The sequence below is a fragment of the Spermophilus citellus genome, assembly GCF_964194105.1.
Source record: "Spermophilus citellus genome assembly, chromosome: 1".
In the NCBI taxonomy this organism is placed as follows: Eukaryota; Metazoa; Chordata; class Mammalia; order Rodentia; family Sciuridae; genus Spermophilus; species Spermophilus citellus.
This window is the reverse complement of record NC_138182.1, coordinates 181,350,569-181,372,626: the sequence shown is the minus strand read 5'-3', so window position 1 is coordinate 181,372,626 and position 22,058 is coordinate 181,350,569. Positions and strand designations below refer to the sequence as shown.

Genomic DNA, 22,058 nt, shown 5'->3' with positions numbered 1-22,058 from the left:
TCTGCACTGTACTTCAATGAAACTGTCCTTTTCTCCATTACCTGCAGGACTCCTGTGAGAGTAGCTCCTCTGCACCAGCCACACAGTACATCATGTTGCCTCTGCCTGCCTACTCAGTTGTGGAGAACCCCACCTCCATCAAACTGGTCAGTATGTGGAGAGGTGATAGCATTTAGGGTTCTTCTTTTCTAAAGTTGTTTTTCTCTTTTGGGGGGTACGATGGGTACCAGGGATTGAACTCAGGGGCACTTGACCACTGAGCCACATTCCCAGCCCTATTTTGTATTTTTATTTAGAGTTGCTTTACACCTCACTTTTGCTGAGGCTGACCTTGAACTCCCGATCGTCCTGGGATTATAGGCATGCACCACCATGCCCGGCCTAAATTAGTTTTTCTTAAAAAGTCTCTGACCCTTTGACTGGGGAATGAAATTGACCAAATGGTGTTGTATGCATATACGAATATATAACAGTGCTATGTGTTATATATAATTATAACACACTAAAAAAAAAAAGGGAGAGAGAGAGAGAGAGACACTTAGACTGCTAGACAGTTGGGACTGGCAGAGGTCTCAGGGATTATCCAGGCCATGTGTTCTTAAATTGGGAGTTTTATAGAACTCCACAGGATCCATGAATTCCCTCAAGTTATATACAAACTGCTGGAGAGCATTTTCCTGGGATAGATTCCATGGCTATCAAATTTTCAGAATCATGCATGCTTTCAAAAAAGGAGCCACTGATATAATTAAATATTGTTATTGTATCGATTAGGGAACAGACCCAGAGAAGAGAAAGGCCCCTAGACTACAAGAGAGCCAGAACCAGGATTCTGGTTTTTTTGATTCTCAGTTGATATTTATTTCATCACACACTATAGCATCTGGGCTGAGATTTATCCCTAAATATTTTCATGTTTTCGATGCTATCATATTAATGTTTTTAAAAAATTATCAATATCTGATTGTTCCCTGCTAGTATTTAGTAATATAATTGATTTTTTTTTCTTACCTTATTACATTGTCTAGGTCCTCTAGTACAATGTTAAATAAAAGTCCTAAGGGCAGATAAGATCTTAGGGGAAACATTCAGTCTTTCACTATTAAGTATGATATTAGCTATAGGTTTTTCATAGATCCTGTCTATCAAGTTTAGGATGTTTCCTTCTGTTTCTGATTTGCTAGGAGGATTTTGTTGTTGTTATTTTTTGTTTGTTTTCTGCATTACTGGGATTGAACCTAGGGGGCCTCTACCCCTGAACTACGTCACCAGCCTTTTTTATTTTGCAGTGTGGTCTCGTAAAGTTGCTGAAACCACAAATTTACTGGCCTCAAACTTGCAGTTATTTATTCTGCCTTATCCTTCCAAATTGCTGGGATTATAGATGTGTACCACCTCACCCAGCTTTCTAGGAGTTTTTATTGGGAACTGATATTGGATTTTTGTCAAATGCTTTTTCTGTGTCTATTGAGATGATTGTGTGGATTTTCTTTTTTCTAGTTAGTTAATGTGATTAACTTCATTGTTTTGCCAAATGTTAAACCAACACAGCATTCCTGGGATAAACCCTACTTGGCAGTAATCTATTATTATTTTTATGTATTGTCAGATTTGATCTACTAAAATTTTGTTCAGAATTTTTGTATCTGTGTTCATGAGGGATGTTGATCTCTAATGTGTGTAGTGTGGTTTTTGTATAATGGTTTTGTGTGCTTGCTTTATAAAATGAGTTGAAAACTATTTTCTCCTCTTCTGTTTTCTGGGTAGTTATGAGTGGAATTGCTGGGTCACATGGTAATTCTGTGATGTTGTGTTCATATTATTTCTTACAGTGTTTGGTAGAATTACCAGTGAAGTTGTAAAGTCATCTAGGCCTGGAGTTTTCTTGCTGAGAGGTTTTTAACTGCAAGTCCAACTTTTAAAAATATACATGGGGCTATTTTTTTTTTTTTTTTTAAGATACAATCTTGCTTTATTCCCCTGGCTGGCCTTGAATTTATGATCCTCCTGCCTCAACCTCTAGAGTAGCTGGGACTACTGTTGCATATCTCGTGCCCAGCTATATGGGACTGTTTGGAGTGCAGCATTGGAGTACCTATTTTTGAGTAAGCTCTTTGTATATTGTCTATCAGGGAATTTGTTATTTCATACTGGGGATTGAACCCAGGGGTTCTACCACCAAGGAACATCCTCATCCTTTTCTATTTTTTTAAATTTTGAGACAGGGTCTTGCTAAATTTCCCAGGCTGACCTTGAACTTGTGGTCCTTTTTCCTTAGCATCCTAAGTAACTAGGATTATGTGCATGTGCCATGATACCCAGTCATTTTAACCATTTTTAAGTATACAGTTCAGTGTCATTTAGTACATTCATAGTATTATAGAGTCGTTACCAATATCCACTTCTAGCACTTTTTCTTTGTTCCCAGTTGAAACTCTATATCCATTAAATAGTAACTTTCCATTCCCACCTCTCTTCTACTTTTTATCTATGAATTTACACGTTCTAGGTACCTGTTATAGGTGAAATTATACAAATATTGTTCATTTATCTCAGACCTTGTATTAGAATGTTATGTCTAGATAGTCCATTGTGTGTATATACCATATTTTGTTTATCCATTCATCTTTTTTGTTGTTATTTTTAAAAATATTTTTTATTTTGTTCATTTATTATCCATTCATCTTTTCATGGACATTTGGATTGTTTCTGTATTTTGTCTAGTTGTAAAAAGTGCTGCTATGAACTTTGGTGTGCAAGTATTAGTTTGAGTCTCTGTATCCTATTCTTTTGGGTACATAGTTATGAGTAGAATTGCTAGGTCACATGGTAATTCTGTGCTTAAATTTTTGAGGAATTTTTATCCTTTCCAATCTGTAGAATCTGTAGTGATTTCATGTGTCTCATTCCTGTTTCTGACAATTTGGGTCTTCCATATTTTTTTTTCCTGATAAGCGTAGCTATAAGTTTATAAATTTTATTGATCTCCAAGAAACAGCTTTTGGTATTATTTTCTCTGTTTTTGTTTCTATTTCACTTAAGGTGGAAGCTGATGTCATTGATTTGAGACCTTTCTTTTTTAATATAGGTGCTTAGTGTTATAAATTTTCCTTTAAGCACTACTTTAGTGGCATCCCACAAATTCTGTTAGTATATTTTTATTTTCACTTGGTTTAAAATCCTTTTTTGGATTTATTTATTTGACTCATGAGTTACATAGAAGTGTGTTACCTTTTTTGGAATATTTAGTGATTTTCCATATATTTTTCTGTTACTGATTTATAATTTAATTTCATTGTCAAAATTTTATGGTTTATAAAATCTGAGTCCTTTTAAATTTATTTAGTTTTATTTTGTCAATCAGAATATGGTCTATGTTGATAAATGTCCTGTGTGCATTTTAAGAGAATGTGTATTCTGCTGTTGAATGGAGTGTTGTATACATGTCAGATTAGGTCAGGTTGATTGATAATGTACTTCAACTCTTTTATATCCTTTCTGTCTATTTGTTCTATCAGTTATTTATGAAAAAATTGCAGATTTGTCTCTTCTTACAATTCTATTTTTCTGTCTATATTTGGACTCTTCCTAAGTACATAAACATATAAGATTGTTATGTCCTCTTGATAAATTGAACCCTTCATTATTATGAAAATATTTTTATCTCTAGTAATTTTAGCTTTGTAATTGACTTTGTCTGTGTCGGACCTGGTTTTTTAATTATAATTATTACATTAAGGTCTATCTTTTTCTGTCGTTTTAACCTTTCACAAATTATATCTTGGTATTTAAAGTGGGGTTTTTTTGTTGGTTTTTTTTTTTTTTTTTTTTTTTTTTTTGCAGTGTTTAGGATTAAACCCAATGCCTCCTGCATGATAAGCAAGTGCTATACCATGGGCTACAACCCCATCTCACAATCTATCTTAATTGGAGAGTTTAAGGCATTTTTATTTAATATAATTATTAAAATGGTTAAGTTTAGATCTCTTATCTTACTATTTGTTCCATCCATTTTTTCTGCTTTCTTTTGATTTAATTGTATTTTTATGAATTCATTTTTTCCATTTTAATGGCTTATACACTATTAAGTTTATTTTGGTTCTGTTTGTGAGTTTCTTTAGTGTTAATATATTATCTTTAACTCCTGTTGCAGATAAGTGATACATACTTTAATTTTTTTTTTTTTTTTTGGTTGTTGTTGTTTGAGACTCCTGGGCTCTTGGGCTGAAGCATTCTTCCTTCCTGAGCCTCCTAAGTGTCATGGGCTATAGGCATGTGCCACCATACCCAAATAAATAGTATGTTCTTAGATGAAAAAGTTTCAGGATATTAAAACAGAAATAGCTGCTGCAACTTGAAGAAACTGCTTATTTTTTCTTAGTCCTGTGCTCCTGGAAATGACTATCATGTTCTAAAAAGTGTCTGCCAAACTCTTCTAGAACAGTATTTTTTTGACAGTACTTGGGCCTGAAACATCAGCCTTGAACACTAGCATCTTTTCTTTTTTGCAGTACTGGGGATTGCATCCATGCCCACTATACCACTGAACTATATCGCTAGTCCCCCACCCGCTTTTCTTTTTTTAAAAAAAAATTTGGAATAGAGTCTTGATAAGATGTTGAGGCTGACCTAGAACTTGGATTCTCCTGCCTCAGCCTCCCAGTGTCTGAGATTACAGGTGTGATCTATATTCACACCGCTCTGAAGTCAGTTCTGTTTAAGAGTATTTCCAAGTTCATAGTAATTTTTTTCCCCTCTTCTTTTTCCTTTTCTTTTTATTTTTAATATTTTAATTTTTTCATAGCTTTATTAAGGTAAAATTGAAGTAAAATAAAATGTACATATTTGAAGTATGCAGTTTGATCAGTTTTGACATGTATGTAATCAATTCGATCAATAGAAAAAGGATTTCCATTACTTTTTTCAAATTTGAAATCATGCAGACCATGTTTCCTGCATGATTTATTACATTAGAAATCAGTCACCTTAAAATAAATAGAACTCCATCCCCACATCTCAACTACTTCAAAATTAAAAAGTGCACTTTTAAACCAGCAAAGGGAGGAACTACACTCGAAGAATAGTCAATCAAAGGAGAAACCAATTCAAAGTAAAAACCAGAAACAAATCAAAATGATATCTCACATGTCAAAGAAGAAAGCACAAAAGAAGTAAATAAAAAGTACTTTGAAGTAAGTAATAATTTATTAAAATATTAAATATTCCAAATCTCTGGGATGAAACAGTACTCAGATGAACACTTATAAACTTGAAGTACTACTATCAGAAAGAAGCTAGATTAACAGTCAAATTATTTTCATATTAGGTAGTAGGAAGGAAAAAATAACGAGTGGGAACAGAAATATATGAAATAGAAAAATAATACAGCTAAAAGTTGATAAAAAAAATATAACAAGTATAATAAAAAAGTAAGAACACAAAAATTAATGAAAGGGGAGCAATCAAAACAACTCTATAGATGCTAAAAATATATTAAAGTAATATTACAGTTGTTTGCCAGCATATGTGATAGCTTACATTACATGGGGAGGAGAGCTGGGTGGGTTTCCATGATCAGTTGTCCCCTGTGTAAGCCTTCTATGTTAGAGAAGGAGCTGTGTGTTGCTGAGAAGAAAGTGTATTCTGTCATTGATGGATGAAATATCCCATATATGTCTGTTAAGTGTAAGTTTCAATTGTGTTTTTTAGTTTTATAGCTTTGTTTAATTTTTGTGTGAAAGATCTATCCAGTGGTGAGAGAGGTACATTAAAGTCACCCAGTATTGAAATTGAGAAGGATTTGTTTGATGTATGTATATGCTCCATTGTTTGGGGCATGAATATAATTGTTATGTCTTGTTGATGTATAGTTCCCTAAAGCAGTTTGAAATGGCTTCCTTTGTCCCTTCTGATTAACTTTGGCTTGAAGTCTACTTTATCTAATATAAGGATAGAAACAAACCCCTGATTGTTTACAAGATCCATGTGATTGATATGTGTTGTTTCCCATTCTTTTACCTTCAGTTTGAGGATGTCTTTGCCTATGAAGTGAGTCTCTTAAAGGCACCATATTGTTGGGTTTTGTTTTTTAGTCCAATCTGCTAGTCTGTTTTTTGATTGATTGTAGGCCATTGGCATTCAATGTTATTTTTTTAAATTTTTAATTATAGATGGACACAATACCTTTATTTTACTTATTTATTTTTATGTGGTGCTGAGGATCGAACCCAGTGCCCTCACCCATGTGAGGCAAGCACTCTACCACTGAGCTACAACCCCAGCCCCTTGATGCTGTTATTGAGAAATGTTTTTTATTCCCTGTCATTTTAATTTGTTTCTGGTTTTTACTTTGAATTGGTTTCTCCTTTGATTGACTATTCTTCGAATGTAGTTCCTCCCTTTGCTGGTTTTCACTTTTATTTTTCATTTCTTCTTTATGAAATATTTATTGAGAATGTTTTGTAGTACAAGTTTTCTAGTTGTGGAAGTTTTTTTTTTTTTTTAATTTCATTGTCAATTCTGAAGCTTAATTTTGCTGAGTATAGCATTCTTGTCTGGCATCCAGTTTCTTTTAGAGCTTAGTATATATTATTCCAAGACCTCCTAGCTTTGAGGATCTAAGTTGAAAAATCAGCCGAGATCTGTATTGATTTCCCTCTAAATGTAATTTGTTGTTTTCTCTCTCAGCCTTTAAAATTCTATTCTTATTCTGGATGCCTAATATACTTATTCTGTATGTTAGTCATTTTCACAATAATGTGCCTAAGTGGGTCTATTGTAATTTTGTATATTTGGGGTCCTATTGTTACCGCTGTTGACCTGATGAGTCCTTGCTTCCCCATTGTTGAAGAATAACACCAGAGAAGCACGCCAAGGCAAGGTCAGAGTAGAAATTAGAAGTTTATTAAAGGACAGCAGAAAAGACTTCTCCTAGAGGAAGAAGGGGTCCATAGAGGTGTAATCCGTGGAAGTGCGGGTTGTTTCCCCTTTTTATAGTTCTTTCAGTGATGGAATGTAGGTTGGAAGGCCCAAGGGGTGGGACAGTGATGGGCCAAAGAAGTAATCTGGGCAGGAAGGACTACATTCACACTTCTTAGGGATGGGCTATCTTCAAATCTGCTGGGGCTGTTCATTAACATTTCTTTGGGATGGACTTTGGGCCTAGGGCTTTTCTTGGGACTTTATTAACATTTCAAGAGTTGCTCAACTTTTCCGGAAATTCATTCTCAACATGGCCTCCATTTTAGATTTTACTCGATATTAGACCCTAACTACACTGACTGCCTAATTTTAAATCTGGCTTCACTATAAGCCTCCTGTATCTGATTTTCCATTTCATTCTTTAGGTCTGGGAAATTTTCTTACATTGTTTCATTGAAAAGATTGTGCATTCTATTGGTTTGTATCTGCGTGCCTTCATCTATCCTAATAAATCTTAAATTTGGTCTTTTGAGGTTGTCCCATATTTCTTGTAAATTCTGTTCATGGTCTCCTAACATCTTTTCTTCATGGTCAACTTTATTTTCAAGATTATATAATTTGTCTTCATTGCCTGAAACTCTTCTGAGTGGTCTAGTCTGTTGGTGATGTTTTCAGTTGAATTTTTAATGTAGTTTATTGATTTCTTCATTTTGAGAATTTCTGCTTGATTTTTTTTTCAGAATCTCTTACCTCTTTATTGAAGTTATCTTTCACTTTCTGTATTTTCTCTCTGATTTTACTCCTTATGTCATCCTTTACATCGCAGATCAGTTTGACTGTGTACATTCTAAATGCCTTCTGACAATTCTTCTACTGTGGTATTGTGGGATTCCGTCATTGAAGTATCTTGGTTTGTTTGGGGTGATTTGTTCCTTTGCTTTTTCATGTTATTTGTGTGTCTACCCATCTAGCAGTCCAAACTAGCAATCTGAGGGAGTAGAGTTTCTATCCTGTGGACTTGTAATGTTCCTGAAGGTTTCCAGTACCTCATTCTTTTATTATATCCAACCTCAGTCCCCAGTCTGCTTTGAATGTCCAGTATTAAATTCCAGTAAAGTTCTTTCCACCCTTTTTTGTTGTTGTTGTTGTTTACCCACTTGCTGAGAAGCTGCCTGTCTGCTTTCTTGTTTGACACCACAGAGCAGCCAAAAAAGCAACCTCCTCTATTCTGCCATCTTGAAATTTCCATGGTAATTCACTTATAGAACTAAGTTAAATTTTTATTCTGCTTCTTGGGAGTGTTCACTATGAAGATTATGTATGGGGTCACAGTCTAAAAAAAAAGATGACAGATGTTTTACAGCTCAGTAATTTAGCTCTCACAAACGTATAGAATCTTACAATTTACTAAGTGAATGTTTCTTCATTCTCTGCTTCATTTCTTCCTCAAGATACCAGTAAAATAGGAAGAGCGTATGATTTTTACAGACATTATACCCAAGGCCCAAGAGTTATGATGACTGACTTCTAGGTCATCCAGTGTGTTAATGGCAAAGTTGGAACCCAGAGCTTGGTCTCTTTCCTTGGTGCCTGGCCACTTTGTACTCATGCTTTATTTGGTACTGCTTTGATAATCAGCTTTTCTTAAGGCTCCCTGGCAGAGGTAAAAGCTAGTGGCAATTTAGTGTTTCCCAAGGAAGGTTTTTGCTTTTTGGCCAGACTAGGGAAGCTGGAATTAATAGTTGAGTAAACATTATAAGTGACAAAACAAATCTGATAAGGAAATTATTTTTTCAGCTTTAATCTAGAAATGGAACATGGCTAATGAGTGAATAATTCCCATTTGTAGCTGAAATGTAATAACCCATTGTAATACATTTTGCTCAAAGGTTGGTTAGTAGAGATGGTGAGAGCCAATGGCTGACTATATTCATATGCAAACAACTAAATTCTGGTGAATATCAAAGGACCTGATTTCTACTCCTGCATTTTCTTATCTGCCAATGTCTTGGCTGGGTACAAGATCACGAGCCACCACACAGCTTTGTAGATTCAAACAGCAATTCTTTATTCCCGAACTCACACCGGCCTCCACACATGTTCTGGGGCAATTCCGTTCTCCTCCGCCCAATTCACCTACTCCACGAGGCTTTTTTCCAATCTCCTTTTTGAATCTCACGAGAACTCAACGGGCGCTCAGGCAGCAGGAACACCCTAATCCCAGCAGCAATAATCCTCAACCTCCAACTTCCCTAAAACCCCTATTGTCTTAAACCGGGAACGCCCTAAACCCAAGGACCGGGATACTTCCTCAAACCTGATCAGCTCTAAACCCGGATCTGCCTTCCTTGAGCAAGGTCACCTTACATGCAATATCAACAGCGAAATCCATTTAACATGGGGTACGCTAGCAAGGAAATTTCGATGCGTCATTTCTACTTGGCAATGGCCCTCAGCACTTATCATTATTTTTTTCCGGTAATCATGGTTCTATTTTTATATCTCTGAATTCTAGGTCGTAGTTTCTTTGATTTTTAACTAGTAAGAAGGAAGAAGAAACAAATTTTTTGAAATATTGAATCAGAGGGTACACCTAGGTACACAGAAGGAATCTTGGACCAAGAATCAGACACATTTGAGTTCTAATCCAGCTTTGCCTTTGAGTCACTATGTGATTTGAGATAGCATTTAACTACTGTGAACCTAAGTAGTGATAATACTTATCTACTCAGTAGCATTGCTGAGAGTATTAAATGAGATATTACTAAAATGTTTAGCGCTGTGTGTTACCTTGCTCAATTAATAGCAGTTACCACTGTCTGATAATTGTTGTGGTTATAATGGTCAGCAGCGTCTGAGAGGGATTGGATTGTGATCTTGATTCTGATACTTTATTATTATAATTTTTTTTTAACAGACCACTACATACACTCGCCGGGGCCATGGGACGTGCACCAGCCCAGGTTGCTCCTTCACATATGTCACTAGGCACAAACCACCTAAGTGCCCTACCTGTGGTAACTTCCTAGGAGGGAAGTGGATCCCAAAGGTAAGGTCCGTTGACCATTGTTGCTTTGGAAACACAACAGAGTAAGCTTCCTGTTGCCCTTAAGAGCAGATAACTTTTTAAAAATTGATACTTTTAATTTTGACCATCATTTTCATTATAAACAGTTTATAAAATTAAAAAATAATAACAGAAAACAAAATTTTATGTGTAATTTTTTGTGTATGATGATGGAGATTGGGTCCAGGGCCTCATGCTTGTGAAGCAAATGTTCTACCACTGAGCTACACCTTCAGCCTTTATCCACAATCATATCATCCAAAGAAAAGCCTTATTACTTAACATTTTGGTATGTTTTCTTTTAGTCCATTTTTCTACGAACATGTTATGTATATTTTTTCATTTAACTTAATATCTATTAAATATTCTTTAACAATATTATCTTTAATTGCTTCTTAATTTCCCATGAATGACTACAGTATGCTAATTTACTTACTTCCTGTGAAGGCTAACTTAATAATCCATCCCCCACACTGCTTAATTATTATTATTATTATTTGGGGTAATGGGGATTGAACTCAGGAGCACTCAAGCACTGAGCCACATCCCCAGCCCTATTTTCTGTTTTATTTAGAGATAGGGTCTCATGAGTTGCTTAGCGCCTCACCCTTGCTGAGGTTGGCTTTGAACTTGCAATCCTTCTGCCTCAGCCTCCCAAGTCACTGGGTTTACAGGCATGCACCACCGCACCTAGCTTTCACTGCATAGCTCTCATCTTTTCACTGTTTAGCTCAAAACCTTTACTTCTCCTGTAGAAGTGGAAGTCCTTAACTTAACTTGGTATTCAAGTCTTCCATCATCTAACTCTAATGCATCCCCTTCCTCCTTCCCACCCTTCCTTCTTTTCTCTTTCTGCATTTCTCTCCTGTAGACAAACAAGTTGGTTATTTTTTCTGAAATGAATGTATAATGATAGATCATGACTCAATGTAAATGTTATTTTTTTTCTGTGAAACATACCTAGGTTTCCTTAGGGAAGAATGAATGACTTTCTTTGTATGTATGCCTTTGACACTTTTAAGTAGCAGTTATCACCATTTAACAGTGTTTCTGTTTGTGTCATGTCATAAGCTTCTCCATGATCTTTGCGTCCCCTACAGCTTTTATCCCTAGAAGATGTTCATATGGTGTTTTAGTTCAGCATGTTTGTTAACTTGTTGTACACTTGGCATTGACTGGATAAAATGTACATGCTTGTCATGTTTTTTTATATGATACTAAATTTTTAGGATCAAAATGAATGGAATAGCCAGGCATGGTGGCACATTCCTGTAATCCCACCAACTGGGGAGGCTGAGGCAGGAGCATGGCAAGTTCAAGGGCAACTTGGCAACTTAGCAAGGCCCTAAGTAACATAGTAAAACCCTGTCCCAAAAAAAAGGGGTTGAGGGTGTGGCTTAGTGATAAAATGTCCTCAGGTTCAATCCCCAGAACCAAAAAGAAAAAAGAATGGTATATATTTAATTCTCAATTAATTCTAAGAGAAATGCTTACCAGAACTGGAATGGATGGGAAAGGTTTTATAAGAGATGATCTTGAAGGATCAATAGCACGTTACATAAGTAGAAAAGGAAAGAGAAGGGTACTGTTTTTATGAATCTTACTTAGGCTAGGATTTTAATAGTCATGTGTTTAACTTGGCATGATCCACTGAGTTATAAGTTATAATCAACTTATAAACAAAAAAGCTTCATTTGTCCCACAGTTTTGGAGGTTTCAGCCCATAGTCCATTAGCCCCATTGTTTGGGGGCCTGTGGCAAGGTGGTGGCACATCCTGGTAGGAGTGTTTGGTGACAGAAAACTTCTTATCTCATGGCCAGTAAATACAAGGTAGAGAAAAGAGACCATGAACCCACAATCTCCTTCAAGGATGCTCTCCCAGTATCTATAAAACCTCTACTAGGTCACACCTTCTAAAGGTTGTATGTCCCCTAACAGTACCATCCTGGGGAACAAGCCTTTAACACATGGATATTTGGGGGATACCTTAAGATTCAAACAATACAATTATAATACAGTTTTGGGATTACCATCCTTAGATCAAACCTAAGCTTCTAAAGTTTTTAGCTGTGCAACCTTAGACAAGTTGTCATATCTGTATTCCTTAGTTAAGGTTTTTTCTCATCTCCAAATGGAGGTTAATAATAAGGATCACTGGAGGGGTCAAATGAGATTATCCATGAGTGCATGGCACATTTTTCATATATAGTAAACCTTAGTAAATGTTCCTTGTTGGGGCAGCGGTTGTGGCTCAGCAGTAGAGCGCTCGCCTAACATGTGCGAGGCCCCTGGGTTCCATCCTCAGCACCACGTAAAAATAAATAAATAAAGTTATTTTGTTAAAAAAAAAAGTTCCTTGTTATGATTGACATTTATATAACTATTATTGCTATGCATGCTGTTGCTTCTTTTTTTTTGTAGCATAGTAACTATTTTTTTTCTTTTTATTGGTTGTTCAAAACATTACAAAGCTCTTGACATATCATATTTCATACATTTGATTCAAGTGGGTTATGAACTGAAGTTTTGTTGAGTTTCTTGTTGGTTTTTTTTTTTTTTTTAGTTTTCGGTGGACACAACATCTTTGTATGTGGTGCTGAGGATCGAACCCGGGCCACACGCATGCCAGGCGAGCGGGCTACCGCTTGAGCCACATCCGCAGCCCCTGTTGAGTTTCTTGTGTGGCACGAAAACAAGTTTTTTCTTAGCTACTTGCCCTGCCCCTGCCCCCCCAATCTTGATTTGCTAAGTCAGAATTTTTTTCTCCAGCGTTAGAATGAATTTGAAAAGAAAAAAATAAAAAGGTAACACTTCAGCATCAATACACTTTAGAATTTTAGAGAAATAGTGACTGGTTTATCAAGTAATTCAACTTTTTTTAGCTGAGAGAAAAATTGAAGTGACTTGCTAAGTTCATATAGTTAATTATGCGAGCACCTTTTCCACTAAACATTTCTTGAACACTACTATGTCATTTAGCTGCAACATCTAAGATTTCTTGAGTTCTCATGTTTGAGGCAGCAAATATAAATTGTTTCTGTAGGCTCCATATGTTTTTATACCAGTCATGAAATGACTCATCTTTTCTTGTATTGTTCTAGAGTTTATACTGGCTAAAGTTCACCCAAGGAATGTGTGGTATAGTTCCCAATTAATTGGGTGGGACAAAAGATAGCATATGAGGCTGTTTAACTCAAGGCTTCATTCATATAGAGTCTGGTAGTGGTAATTGAGTTCTCTCTTAATGGACCGCTGGTTGTATTTACCTTCCATCTTGAAAGAAAAGCAACATCTAAAAGGGTAGATTAAGTTAAGGAAATGTGGGATCACCGTAGAGTTGTTGCTCAGATTGCTTATAGTATCATTCCTGCAAACGATTTTTGTCTGAAATAGCCTACTTATTAAGCAGTGATTTTGCTCAAAAATCACATCTCTAAAGATGGATATAGTCTGCTGTTTTTCTGCTATTCCATCCTGTGCTAAAAAACTCTGCAGTTTACTTGGAACTTTTACCCATGCTTATTCATCCTTGGGCTAGTGTGTGTTCGAATTTGAGAATGCTTTACTGGAGAGCTCTTAAATGTCATTGGTTTTTGGTGTGTACCCAGAAACAGTACACTACCCAGGTAGCTTTGTGAATACGAGGGGTTTTTGGTAGTCAGTAGGTGAGTTTTAATAACATTAGCTTCAGATGCTAAACTTCCTGGAACATGCAGGAATAAACTGATCAATCAAAATGCTGGCTTGCTCCTGCTGACAAACACTGAGAGTCCAACCCTCTGTTATTTCTTAGTGGGAACATGAGGATTCAGAAGAAGCTTGCCTTAGACCATGTAACTCATTAGGAGTGGAGCTGAGCACAGATGGAACCCAGCTTTCATGTTTTATGTGTGTGTGTGTGTGTGTGTGTGTGTGTGTGTGTGTGTAAATGCTACTTTTTCTGTAGAGGTGCTTCTTGGATAAAAGATAAGGGACCAAGGACTTTACTATAAAAAAGTAGATTTGAGTAGCAGATGAAGTTTTTAATGAATTGGAATATTTTCTAGCACATAATTAATATGGATGAATTAATTTGTCCCAGTTTGAAACATGTGACATATATGCAAGTCATTCTAAAGACTCATCTGAAGGAATCTGGTGAAGGCAAGGTTTTCCACCAGGGAGTAGAAACATGATGTGACCATATTGGTACCACCAAGATAAATAGCTTTGGACTTAGAAGCCCAATATGACATGTCATCCTCTTCTCTAGGAGCTTTGAAAATTAAGACTAAAAAATTGCCAACGTTTATTTGATGAAAAAGCAGTATGCCAAAAAGAAATTTGTTAGAAGGAGAATAGATTTATCCTAACCGAGGTATTTAACTGTAGTGAATGTCCCTTGGGATCAGAAGACTCAGATTCATTTTGTACTTGTAAGTTAGCCCCTTCTTTGTGGACTTCAGTTTTCTATGTTATTATTAAGAGGATCATCTGAGAGAATATTTGTGTGTGGTGTTGTCACTTGTAAAATGCATACAATATATTCTTTCTTTTTTCTAGGAAAAGCCAGCCAAAGTCAAAGTAGAATTGGCTTCAGGTGTCTCTTCCAGAAGTTCTATGGTTAAAAGAAATCAGCAGCCTGTCACCACTGAGCAAAACTCCTCTAAAGAAAATGCCTCCAAACTGACTCTGGAAAACTCAGAAGCTGTAAGCCAGCTCTTAAATGTAGCTCCTCCAAGAGAAGTGGGTGAGGAGAATGAGTGGGAGGAAGTGATCATCTCCGATGCCCATGTTTGGGTCAAGGAAGCTCCTGAGAGTCGTGGTACAGCAGTCAGTAAGACGCCAGTTGTCAAGAGTGGTGTGCAGCCTGAAGTCATTTTGGGGACAACTGAGAATGACATTCCTGGACCAGACATACCACCACCAGCTGAGGGAACCAGCACCTCTAGTCCGCTCTCTGCTCCTAAGAAATCTGCAGGGTACGTCAATATGGTTATAGATTATTGAGACTGTGTCTGTAGCAGCTTTGGAAATGCCCCACATTTGCTTTGTCCCGTGTCCTTAACAGCATTCTTGTAAGAGGTAGCAGATCCATGATAAAGGTTCCTCTTTTAGAGATACAGAAACCAAGGCCTAGAGACATGTAATGATTTGCCTTTCCCCCTATGCTTTGCTGTCCATGCTCTGCTTTCAGAGTCCTGTATACTTTTTCTTGTCAATTCCTAAAGCATTTGTGAGAATCTCTCTGGTACAAGCTCTGGGCAGTATTATAAACTATGAGTTACCAATCCTGGGTATCATATCTGGAAAGTGAAGCCTTATACCCTATAGAAAGAGTTCTTAATTGCTGTTCAGAAGATGCAGTTCTAGTCATAACCTTCCCTTGGCAGAGTCATTTCATACCTCTTGGCCTTCAGTTTTCTTTTCTGAAAAATCTTGAGTTGGATATTTAAAAATATCCTCTTTAGGCTGAGTTTGTAGCTCAGTGGTAGAGCACATACCTTGCATGTGTGAGGCACTGGGTTTGATCCTTACCATCACATAAAAATAAAAAAGTACAGTAAAAGTATTGCTGGGCGCAGTGGCACATGCCTGTAATCCCAGTGGCTTGGGAGGTTGAGGCAGGAGGATATCCAGTTCAAAGCCAGTCTCAGCAACTTAGGCTCCTAACAATTCAGCAAGACTCTGACTCTAAGTAAAATGTTTAAAAAGAACTGAGGATGTGGCTTAGTGGTTAAACACCCCTGCATTCAATCCCTGATAGCCAAAACAAATAAACAAAAAAGGTATTGTGTTTATCTACAACTGTGTGACTGTGTAAAACATGCAACTCAGCACCTTACAAAGAGGCGGATGTCAGTAAGTTTGGGCCTTTTTTTCACTTGTTTCTTCTTTATTAAAGGCTTAACTGGATTCTCCGTGTTGCCCTTGTAGCAGGCTATTGTATTCTTACAACTGAAGATTTTTGTTTGTTTATATCAGTGGCTCTAAAGTGGGATCAGCTTTGCCCCCAGGGACATTTTGGCAATGTTTAAAGATATTTTTAGTTGCCACAACTGGGAAGGGGTTTTTCTGCTAGCATCTAGAGGGATGCTAAACACCCTCCAATGTGTAGAATAGCCTTCCATAACAAAGAATATATCTGTCTCAAAATGTTAATAATACCAAGTTTGAAATTCTGGTTTATATTAATGATTTTTAATATTTATTTTTGAATAGAAAATATTCATGCGATCAAAACTCAAAAAGTACAAGGAATAAACATTAAAAAAACTCACTCCTATCCCATTATTTAGTCATTCATTTTTTAGAGACAGTTTTTCCAACAAAAAAGGTATTATGTCCATCTACATCTGATGCTTCTAGAAATAGTTTTAAGCATATACAAATATGTATATATATGTGTGTTTGTTTTCCTATGTGTGTTCTTTAACACAAATGGTAGCATAGCATACTTCTATGTCTTGCTTTTTTTTTTTTTTTTTAATTGGTATACTTTGGAGATAGTTTAATATCCTTTAAGAATGAAGTTGTGATCTTTAGGTCAACTTTTGTTTGTGGCATGTTAATCACATTAGCAGCTGAGGAGGCCTTCTATGATACAAGCCTTGTGCTTAGTATTGGTGCTTCTAAGATGAAGAAAACAAATAGTTGGTTCTCCAGCCTCTAAGCTGCCTTTATGCGGGAGGCTGGAACCCTTTAAGCACTTGCTTTAATTAGAGGCAGTGAAATATCATAACTATAATACCTATTGGTAGTATACACTATTGACATTGTTGTATACTTTTGAATCTTTGTAATGATCCCATAAATATATAAGTAATTACTACCCCATTCTACATATTAGAAATTTGAGATTAACAGAAGAGTGAAATCACTTGCCCAGAGCCCAGATACATAATGATTGAATCTGAACTCAGTCTATCTGATCTGATAGTTTAACTTCTGAACTATCTTCTAATAAAATGCTGTTTGGAAATACCATTTTGGTTTTCTTCCCCTTGGTCCAGAATTTCTAGGAGATTCCCTTCTTGTTTCTGTTTTTTTCCCCTAGATTTGACCTGCTCACCACTGGACCCAGAGCCCCAGAGCTTAAAGGCAGAGCACGGGGAAAGTCCTCATTACTGGCTGCAGCCAGACCCATGAGAGCAATTCTGCCAGCCCCAGCTAATATAGGGCGAGGCAGCAGCATAGGACTGCCCAGGGCCAGGCAGGCCTTTCCCCTGAGTGGTAAGAGCTGAGACAGACCTTGGAGGAGGGGCTGTCTGATGGGAGGGGAGCAGAAGTGGGGTGGAGAGTGGAGATAAGAGACTTGGGAAACTGAATGCATATAAGTCACCAGTTTGACTCCTGGATTTCTTAGATAAGACTCCTTCTGTGAGGACTTGTGGCCTGAAGCCAAGCACACTGAAGCAGCTGGGCCAGCCCATCCAGCAGCCATCTAGCACTGGTGAAGTGAAGGTAAGACCTATCCCCCAAAAAGGGAGTTTGGAGCTATGGCTGCTTCTATATAATTTATCAAATCCCCTAGGCAAAAGGCAGTTCTTAAACTGATAGGTCTCTGGGAGGAGGTTAATGTGAATGATTTAAGTCATGTCTTTTTATAAAAGAATATATGTTTTTAAATCTTCTATTTAGAAATAATCTACAATTTAGGGGAAAATTGCCCCCCCCCCAAAAAAAAGTACAGAGACCATCCATATACTTTTTATTAAGTCACTTATTAGTGTATTAGCCCATTTTACTTTATCATTAATGTTTCTGCACAACCCTCCCCTGTGTGTGTACACATACATGTGTATATATAAGATATTCATAATTTAAGAGTAAGTTATATGGCTTTTTACTCCTTAATACTTTGTGTATTTCCAGAAAATAGGGATAGTCTTTTACTGAAACATTGATGCACCGTTTAAATAAATTAATTCATGTATTTTGATAGTGGGGATTGAACCCTATCCCCAATCCTTTTTATTTTGAGACGGTCTCACTAAATTGCTTGTTAAGTGCTGAGGCTCTCCTCAAATTTGCAGTCCTCCTCCTTTAGCTTCCTCAGTTGCTAGGATTGCAGGCATGCACCACCAAGCCTAGCTTGATGCACATTAATTTCATATTGATGTTCTAGTTTTGTCAGTTTTACAAGTTACATAAACATTTCCCTTGGGGCTGGGGTTGTGGCTCAAGCGGTAGCGCGCTCACCTGGCATGCGTGCGGCCCGGGTTCGATCCTCAGCACCACATACCAACAAAGATGTTGTGTCCGCCGAGAACTAAAAAAATAAATAAATATTAAAAATTCTCTCTCTCTCTCTCTCTCTCTCTCTCTCTCTCTCTCTCTCTCTCTCTTTAAAAAAAAAAAACAAAAACATTTCCCCCTTCAGTATAGGATCCAGTCTAGGATTAGACATTGCATTTAGTTTTAATAATCTGTTTAGTCTCCCCACCCCCTTTAAAAAGCCACAAGCTGTTTTGCTAGTCTTAAGTCATTTAACAGGTACATGAAATTGTATATTCTAAAATTCAACTTAAATTCACCTTATAGAATAATTAATTTAGAATTCCTTTGTTTTTGTTTATATGAATGCATGGTTATTATAGAAGATACAGAAAATTCAGGTAAAGAAAGAAGAAAATAAATCCTTTATGATCTGCCATGTAGAATTAACCTGCTGTTTCAGTTTCCAGGTCTTTTCCTGAATTTGTGTTTATTTTTTTAATATAATTTAAAACCTAAAACATGACTCTTATTCCATGTACTAGTTTGTATCATATCTTTCATTCTATTTAGTAATAATTGCTATTAAAGATTTTCCTAGGTATCAAAATTCCATGTATCCAAGCATATTCTTAGATTTTTAAATTTTATTTTTTAATTTTTTTATGTAAATATGGTTAGCATAGTTATTCTCAAAAATTCTCTAAGTCAGCATTTTTAAGACTATACTGTGACTTCAATGACACATCTTTTTGTGTTTTTCTCTTTTGTTTTTTGCTTAGCATTGAAGCAGGACCTCCTACATGCTAGCCAAGAAATCTACTACTGAGGCACAGTGATAAACACAGCAGCCCAGTAATAAACAAATTTTTACAGTATAGCCCAGTAAATAAACACATAAAGTATTTTAATGAAACAGTTCCCTTGTTATGTGCCATCACTTTGGTGTTTCCTATTCCTGTTGGTAAAATGGGTTTACCCTTTAAATTTATTTCATGACCTCTTGGGGTGGATTGTAGCCTGTGGTTTTTGAGTGGTCATGGACCAGGTTAGAATAGGAGAATCAATCTGCCATCTCCCTTGCTATGTGCTTCCTTTTTTTTTTTTTTTCCTGATACTTGGGATTGAACAAGGGTGCTTTACCACTAAGCTTTATCCCCACCCTTTTTATTTTTTTATTTTGAGATAGGGTCTTGCAAAGTTGATGAATGCCTCACTAAGTTGGCTAAGGCTGGCCTCAAATGTGTAATTCTCCCGCCTCAGCCTCCTAGTTGCTGGGATTACAGGTGTGCACCACTGTGCCCAGCTGCTATATGGTCTTTGTAGGTTGACTTTCTTTGTTTGACATTCTAAATTTGCCTTGACAAATAGCAACTAGCTTTTACTTGGAGGGTTGTTCTATTTCTCACCCAGATGTGGTGGCAGCTCTGAGTGTATGTATATATTAGTTTGCTTTTCATTGCTTAGATAAAATACCTGAGAAAATCAAAAGAGGAAAGATTTTAGAGGTTTCAGTTCATAGTCACTTGGGGTTTTTGTTTTGGGGCTGTGGTAAGGCAGAACATTTTGCATTGGTGTACAAGCCATCAGCAAATGAAGCTTTGGGGAACATTCCAGATCCAGATTATAACAGTGTATGATCTGGTGGTACAGATGGAAGGTATTAGTCAACTTCCAGCCCCTAGAATCCCTTCATGTACACTCTGTCACTTGAATAAACACACAGTCTTCTCTGTAGTTTCCTTTTGACCAGCAACTCTGGGTGTTTGTTAAAAAGCCACAAGCTGTTTTGCTAGTCTTAAGTCATTTAACAGGTACATGAAATTATATATTCTAAAATTCAACTTAAATTCACCTTATAGAATAATTAATTTAGAATGCTTTTGTTTTTATTTATGTAAATACTTAAAGAACCTTTGAAAATTTTATAGGTAGTAGTAAAGGAGGAAAACAACCATGATCTTCCTCTTACCCTGTGACATTTAGTGACAAGTCTTCCACACTCCCTCTATACTAACATTTGTCAATTATATATTTGTGTATAGAGTTATTACATGTTTTTATCATGTGATAATTATCAGTCTGATTCATGGTATTCTTGGTACACAGTGTTAGAAGCTATATGGAGAAGTCTGGCAACCCCTGGACATGCCACTTAGCCTTTGGTGGGCTGGTGACTGCTGATTGGCAGTCCAGAGGACTTATTTGGAGGAGAGCTCAACAAATTCCCCGGGAAGCCATTTCCTTAAGTTGTTTGAGGTCAGGAGTTTGAGGTTTAAAAGTAGCACTAAATAATTTATTCTGATCCACAGATACCAGGTGGCCCGAACAACAGGACTTCTCAGGTGAAAGTTGTAGAGGTCAAGCCTGACATGTTTCCTCCGTATAAGTACAGCTGCACTGTCACACTGGTAAGCCACATGGTGGTATTGCTTTGGTACTTTAGGAAGCATATGAAGCTGGGGAAGAAGGTGGTGGTAGCTTAGAGTGAGAGCAGGGTCAGATAAAAGTTGTTAATGTCAAAGATCCTGTCACCCATACAGATGATCACTTCTGGGTGAGTGTGCTAGGCGGTCTAGGGTTTTTTCCTGATGTCTATAATGCATAGGCCAGCCAAGATCAGGATATTTATGTTGAGAGTAGTCAGAGATGAGAATGTAGTCCAGATTTAGCATTCAGCAGTCTTTGAACTTTTTGGCCTGGAAAATATGATTCACAAATAAGTTTTAAGCATTTTTCTCCCTAAAACAGACATTCAACACTAGTATCTTAAAGGGTTTGAGAAGGAATTTAGTAAAACAACTTGTTTTGTTTAGCCTAGCATTTCCAATGAGTTTCCCTTCCCCTTTTTCCTTTTATTTTTACCCTAACACATATTAACATTTTGATAAATGAATGTATGACTTTTGCAAGGTAAGCAGCATGGAACAGTGGAACAAACACTGTAGACAGTTGGAAGACTGAGTTCAAAAGTAGTTCTGGCTGTGTTCCTGGCATGCATACGGTCCTAGATGAGACTCCGTATCTTGTCCTCAGTTTTGTCAACTATAAAATGCTGCATTAGTTTAGGTATCTTTGAGGCTCCTATCACTCAACATTCTGTAGTTCTGTTGGTCCTTAAGGTTACAACCAGTCAGATTGTTTATGGCAGTCTCTCTGGCTGATTTAAGTAAGTTAAACAGATTTTGAGAGCAAAAAAAAAAAACAAATCCCACTTTATAATGACAGGTTTTGAAAGTGTCTTTTTTTTTATTCGAAAAGTATTTTTTAAAAAATATTTATTTAGTTATAGATGGACACAATACCTTTATTTTATTTGTTTTATTATTTTGATGTGGTGCCAGGTCCCAGTGCCTCATGCATGCTAGGTAAGCGCTCTACTATTGAGCTTACCCAGGTGTGATGGGGCATGCTTGTAGTCCCAGCTACTTGGGAGGCTGAAGCAGAAGGATTACTTGAGTCCAGGAGTTCCAGGCCACCTCTGTATATGTATGTATGTATGTATGTATATATATATATATATATAGCATTTTTGTGCTTAGCTCTATATTGAGTATTTAGTAGAGAACAAGATATCACAGTGTAGAGGATTAATGCCTGCTCTGGTCTTATCTCTAAGAAGATTGTCTCTTATCATGGAGATCTGCTTATAATTTCTTTTTCTAATGACCTAATTACTGCCTTTCCTATACCTTCCATATCCTCATTTGTTTTGGCAACAGGAAGCTAGTAGGTTTACCATCTACCCAGTTCTCTTCTTGGGTTGATTAGACAGTATGGTCATAGGAGCCCAGATGCTAAAGCTGTCAAGTTTTTCATAGCTTTGAGTCCAGAAGTCACAGTTTGTTCATAGGAGGGCTTGAAATCTTAGAT

General features: G+C 36.7%; 1 protein-coding gene across 5 annotated transcripts in view; it reads left to right on the top strand.

The window, feature by feature from the left end:
- Positions 1–22,058, top strand: part of HMGXB3 (HMG-box containing 3) — a 61,376-nt gene that overhangs the window by 9,601 nt on the left and 29,717 nt on the right. For all 5 annotated transcript variants that reach the window (XM_081282914.1, XM_081282911.1, XM_081282912.1 and 2 more), the window contains 6 exons: positions 48–146; positions 9,839–9,970; positions 14,532–14,950; positions 17,026–17,201; positions 17,335–17,432; positions 20,498–20,596. In XM_081282914.1, coding sequence (XP_081139040.1) covers positions 48–146; positions 9,839–9,970; positions 14,532–14,950; positions 17,026–17,201; positions 17,335–17,432; positions 20,498–20,596 — 1,023 coding nt within the window. The remainder of the gene's footprint in view (positions 1–47; positions 147–9,838; positions 9,971–14,531; positions 14,951–17,025; positions 17,202–17,334; positions 17,433–20,497; positions 20,597–22,058) is intronic.